At 37.3% G+C, this 6,162-nt stretch overlaps 1 protein-coding gene across 3 annotated transcripts in view; it reads right to left on the bottom strand.

Annotated features, from left to right (window-relative positions):
* Nucleotides 1-563, bottom strand: part of LOC132115347 (tumor protein p73-like) — a 61,981-nt gene extending 61,418 nt beyond the window's left edge. For all 3 annotated transcript variants that reach the window (XM_059523768.1, XM_059523769.1, XM_059523770.1), the window contains exons 1-2: nucleotides 463-563; nucleotides 230-365 (exon numbers count right to left, since the gene is read on the bottom strand). In XM_059523768.1, coding sequence (XP_059379751.1) covers nucleotides 230-365; nucleotides 463-521 — 195 coding nt within the window. In that variant the 5' untranslated portion in view covers nucleotides 522-563. The remainder of the gene's footprint in view (nucleotides 1-229; nucleotides 366-462) is intronic.
* Between the last annotated feature and the right edge of the window lie 5,599 nt (nucleotides 564-6,162).

The raw sequence follows: 6,162 nt of genomic DNA, 5'->3' as shown, positions 1-6,162 counted from the left end.
ATAACTTGTGTTGCATTTCTTTCCATACTATGGGGACCATCAAATGTTTAGCTATCCACATTTTTCAAATGATCTTCTTTCATATTAATACACTAGCCTACATTGTGCACTATTTTTTAACATTTTTACATTGGATGACAAAACAAATACTATCACGTCCTGTCTTGTTGATTTCATGTGTTCTATGTTAGTAAATCAGCACGCAGTGAATTCTCCATCGGCTTCTTACCATGACGTTGTCGTTCATGTCTCTCATGTCTCTCATGTGGTAGACGTCCATGCAGACCTCAGCGCGGTTACTAGAAGGCACCCTGTCCCCTGAGTGTCCCGCCTGAGGAAGCTCAAAATATGTGCTGTCTGGCTCACTGCAATAACACAGAGAGAAGGATATAAGCCCGGCCAGAAAACTGCTACTAACATCAACATAAACTGCATTATGTCAGTGCATGCAAATGAACTCACAGGGTACTCCACAAGTTTTCAAAGGTTGTACCCTCATCAGCGGTGGAAGACTGGGACATCTTGAATGTCGGACAGTCCACCACTGGACAGATCACACTGAAAATCACAACAGACCAGGGTTACCAGACGTACATGCATAAAGCAAAAGAAACCTTTAAAACAGTCAAATGTTTGGTGGAGGAGAGAGCTCAATGAAAAAAACACCTGCAATTAAACAAATCATCATGGTTTTGCTACACAAAGTTTAACCACAAAAATGACCCGCTGCACTCACTGACATTCATGCAACTGCAAACCAACAACCGTAAAGCATAGCTACTGCAGAATTGTAATGTTAAATCCTTCCTGATTTAACCCATTTATACTGGTCTAAATTAAAATATTTAGGTTGATTCAGCTATATTAAATACTATTTTGACTTAAATAAAACCAGTTATTTCCATTTTAGGTTCCTTTTTTTTCAGTGTAGCACATGGACTTCTTTACATCTTGTGTCACACACAAAAAAAAACAGAAAGTCACAGCTGGGTTAAAAGAAAAACTAATAAATACATAAAAATGTCTTTATACAGTTCTACAGTAAAGAACAAAAACATAAACACATGAGGGTCAATAAATTATTACAGAATCTTCATTTAAGGATGAATTAGTCCTTTAAAAATTATTTTGAGTCTATTTTTTTTTTATCAAACTGAGCTGAATACTCTGAAAAAGAGATAAATGAAATGATGAATTAATGAATTTAATTGATTTTTTTTTTATTACATAAAAAAGTAATCCTCCAAATGGTATATAACACTATATAACGATTCTACATCTTAATCATAGTCGTTATTCATTAATGGACCCAGCAATTTTATAATAGACACTTATTCTGAAGGAAAGGTATATTATAAAAGCTCTGTATTCATGCTCCGTAAAATAACTCTCTGAATCTGAACTGCATCTTTGTTTAAAGACTGAACACACACAATATTCGATTTCCAAGTCATTTCCACCCTGCTGCTCCACGCATTTCCTAAAGTTTGAATCCTGCAGATTTTGAGGCTGGATGCACAGAATGAGAATAAAGATGCCATGCTCGACGTGTCCGAACCTGCCTGCACTGCTCCACTGTGACAGCACACACTTCCTCCATCACATTACTCACAGGACACGAGGCTAGAAACCACCGTCCTGACCACACAAGAACAAGACATCACAGGAAGAGAGTCTGCTGCTGCTGAGGACCATCCAACTCTGATATATAAACACCCCATACACAATTATTCAGTTCATAAACATAAACTACTGTAAGTTCAGATGTGAAAGTCATTTATTAGCAATGTATTAACATTGGTCATGATTTTGCACTCAAATGATTTTATATAATTTGAATGTAAGAAAAAATTTTTTTTAAGAAAAAGCAAGATAAATTACTCAAATAATAATAATAATAATAAACTAAACATCCCAAACACTGTTGATAATATTTAAACATGTTACATCAAGCTGCTTCATTTGATTCATATTTGTGAAATGAGATAAATTGTGAAGAAAACAAAAACCACAGTGCTGTGTTGTGATGCACTGTTGTATGTTTCTATAGGCCGAACAAATATATGTATTATCTTTATTATTATATCTTTATTTTATTTATATAAAATATTAATTACTTGTGAATGGAAATTCAGAATATTTAAAACAGTGCATGGGCCTCATAAAAAAAAAAAATACAATAATAAAATGTTGGCAATATTTTTACCCATGTGAATATTTGTCAGGGTTTAGTGCTTTATTCTTATTTTTAATTCAGTTGCGGAATGGAAAAATACGCTGAACATTTTTGTTGGAAAAAAAACCGTAGTGTAAATAAAGCACGCATAGTTCATTAAACACACTTTGATCTAAATCATGCCAACCACAGAAATGAACCTGGCGTTAAGCAATCTGACGAACATGGATAGGCTGGCAAATCGGAACAGCTGTTTTATGTTCACCTGTTTTGCTATTACAAATAATATGATGATATTATAACTGTAATTTGTAGAACACGACAAACAGAATTTATTTATTTATTTTTATTTTAGAAACGTTTAAAACCAACATTATGCTAGAATACACCTATTTTACTCAAAACAGAGGTTAAGATCATTCACCTTCGCCATGATGACAACTAGTTTCCCCCGGTCTCCTCTTAATTTAAAATGAAATAGAAAAATATAAATTTATAAATAAACAAATAAATTAATAATAAGAAATAAAACGGTTTCTCATATAGGCTAAGCGCCTTCAAGCACGAGCACAAAGCAGTGACGGGCTCGCGGAAGATAGTAGGCTACATCGTGTCTGACGAAACTCATCTAGTTTTATTTTATTTTTTTTTATAGCAAATGACAGGTCTCATTAAAAAAGTTACATTAAAATAGAAAGAAAGAAAGAAAGAAAGAAAGAAAGAAAGAAAGAAAGAAAAAAAATAAAAAGAAAGAAAGAAAGAAAGAAAGAAAGATAACTGAATTCAGAGTTTAGGCTGAATGTCAAGTCCGAGCCCGATAGTGTCAGGATCGAGTCCACGCGTGTTTACTGATGTGGAGCTGTATTCCCGAGGCAGCTGCCACCTGAGAGCAGCTAAAGCTCTGCAGCAATTACACACGACAGGGATTCAAGCGGAGAATTGAATTATCACTTGACAAAGGCCTTGCATTTATTAGCTACTAGTGAAGCTGCATCTTACCGAAGCTCGCGCTCAACGTCTGAAAAACCGATCAGCCGCAAGCCTGAACCATGAAGCCCAATGCATCACGGACAAAAAGTGCTCTGTTATTCCTCGGGCTGGGTTTCGATAATATATAGCATGTTTTAAAACAACAGATAAAAATAATAATTAAAATAATAATAAATAATAAATAGCATTCATACAGACTACAAACTCTTTGGCGCGAGCATAACTGTAGCCTATTCAGCGCAGGACTCAACTAATGCAGCACCCTTGACAACCAATCACACAAAAACCGTCATGCATTTCACCTCGTGCTCTGCTGCATGCACTGACAATATAAGATAAGATTTTGTCGTTGTAATTTAGTTTATATTTACTTTACTGTTAGCATAAATGATTTAGTAGGCTGTAACCTATTTTAATAATTAGCATAACAAAATAATTTAAATAGCCTATAACATAATAGAACAAAATATAGGGATAATATACATTACACTAGTGGATGAAGAAATATAAACAGATTAACGGGAGGTAGGAGCTTAATGAACTATTGTGCACATGTGAAAAGAAAAGAAAAGAAAAGAAAAACAGCAGAAAAAGCGCTCTCTTCTAAAGTTCATCTCTCTTCTGTAGCTATATGTTGACAGACCACTGTATCACCTTTGTGGGTCACTAGTCGATTTTCTAACTGATAGACAAACAAAAATGAAACAAATTAAATCGCAATAGTAGCTGCGTTTATTGTTTTGTGCTTTTAGATGCATAAGCATTCATTAATAACTGCATTCCGTGCATGAAAAAATAAATAAATAAATAAATCGATCAAGTGAGGGATTGAAACATTTTCAACTCTTATTTATTTTGCATTATAAACGTCAGCAAATTTGAATGCAACTAAATTCACCTTATTAACACAAATCTAGTCAATGATACTGGAGAGGATGATTAAAACAAGAGCAGATCCTACCGTGGGCTTAGATTAGCTATTGTTTTTTAAAGAGTGAAGAGCTCAAACAAACCATTAACACTGTATTTATATTGCATTTACTTACCAAACAAGCTATATTCCTGGCTTGCAACAACCTATGGCGATGTTCACTGGATCCCAAAATCAGTTTCCTTGACCTGCAGCTGACCCTCGCAGACTAGCAGCAGACGAGCTGCGAATTAAGCCATTGAACAACACCACACAGCTCGAATCTCTCTTACAGTACAGGGCCCGACACGAGAGAGGCAGATGAGGCTGATTATGCAGGTGTAGGGTGAACAGGCTGGCGGGTGTGAGGGCGCTGAAGCCGAGGGATGGGTGGAGGAGGAGGAGGTGTTAGCCGCCGTTTGGGCGCACACGAGCGGGAAACACTAACCCCGCACGAAGGGGTCGCTGAAACCCAACATGCACACCAGTAAACTGATAGCTCACAAATATCAACTTATTAAATATCCAGTTTTACCCGTTTACATGCACATCCGTAACCTGACAATGACAGTAAGGTGCGTTTACATGACTAATAATAAATCAGGTTTTTTATAGCTCATATTATCCTCTCATTTAGTTTAATGCAGCGTTTGACTGAACCACTTCAGCCTACTTCTGCTGCACGAGATGATAACACTTTTATAATTTTCTCAGTCATGAAAAGAGTAATGAAGATATAGCCTATTTCTTTCTTTCATACTGCGAAACATTTGCTCTGTCTAGATGCTCTTAAATATGCATCACACGTGCGCACTTCAACAGAAAGCGGGTTACTGCGTTTACATGATGCGCGAAATCGGGGTAAGAGGCAAAAAAAAAAACCTACCTGTGTCAACCCGTTTATGATCTTACTCCGATAAAAGAAAACGGGTTACCGCGTTTACATGACCACCATCAGCTTATTAAACATAACAGCATGGGCGAGGCTAGCCATAGCATTTTTAAAAAATGCACCCTGAGGCAATTTATGTGCATTGCTATGCACATGAGTTAAATCTTGTTTTATGTCACACATGCAAAGCTGTCTCTGAAGCCACAGAGTTCTTCAACATGCTGGAAAGTCTCCATTCTTTCTTTAGTGTCTCCCTTGTAAACCACCATAAGTTGGTAATACCATAAGTGAGTGTCCACCATAAGTGGACACTCAAAAGAAGTTAGGGTTGCAGCCAAGAGAACTTGTGCAGTTGTCAACTACACGCTGGACATGCCAGCTTCATTCAGTGACTGCAGTGATTGATAATTTCCCTGCTATCATTGAGCGCCTCTCCACAATCAAGACACCTACAGCAGTTGGATTGAGGGCAAAACTCAGTAAATTCACCTCAGTGTATTTGCTGATGGTTTTCCACACTCTCCTGTCTGTAACAGCAGGTTTACACAGATACCTACAGAAGGAGACCATTGACATTGCCCAAGCAGTGACATACAAAAATGCAGTGACTGACACCATGAAGCAGAAACGCAGTGATACCACTGCTGCAGATCTGTACTCCAGAACAATAGCTATGTGTGTGGCAAACCAGATAGCAGAGGAAGTGATAGTTGCAAAAAACTTTCTGAAGCGCAAGAGTGAGGCTGGTACAGTTCAGGACATGTTAACAGTGTACAAACTCCTAGATTCGGAAATGTTCCCTTCACTGAAAGCTGTCATGCAGGTTGCCTTGCCAATACCAGTTAGCAGCTGTATATGTGAGCGGTCTTTTGGTGCCTTGCGTCAGCTCCATACATGGCTCAGGAGGACCACAGGCCAAAGCAGACTCCAGCACCTAGCTGTGATGTCTATTGAGAAGGAGTTGCTTGAAAAAATTGAACACCAAAGGGTCATTGACAGGTTTGCCACCCTCAAAGTGCGGCGACATAGATTAACTCTCCCAAAGTAGAGCCAAATGGGGATTCAGGGGAAGTACTTCAAAGATTTCCCTCTCTTTCTTTTTTTATAAGACCTCTGTAAATAATCTGGATATTTTGGACTTTTTGGTTTTACCTTCTTTTTTTTCTTTTCTTTTTTTTTCTTTTTGCTCTTGAT

Source organism: Carassius carassius, chromosome 34 (genome assembly GCF_963082965.1).
Source record: "Carassius carassius chromosome 34, fCarCar2.1, whole genome shotgun sequence".
NCBI lineage: Eukaryota > Metazoa > Chordata > Actinopteri > Cypriniformes > Cyprinidae > Carassius > Carassius carassius.
Note: the sequence above shows the minus strand (reverse complement) of the source record. Positions and strands in the feature narration are given on the sequence as shown.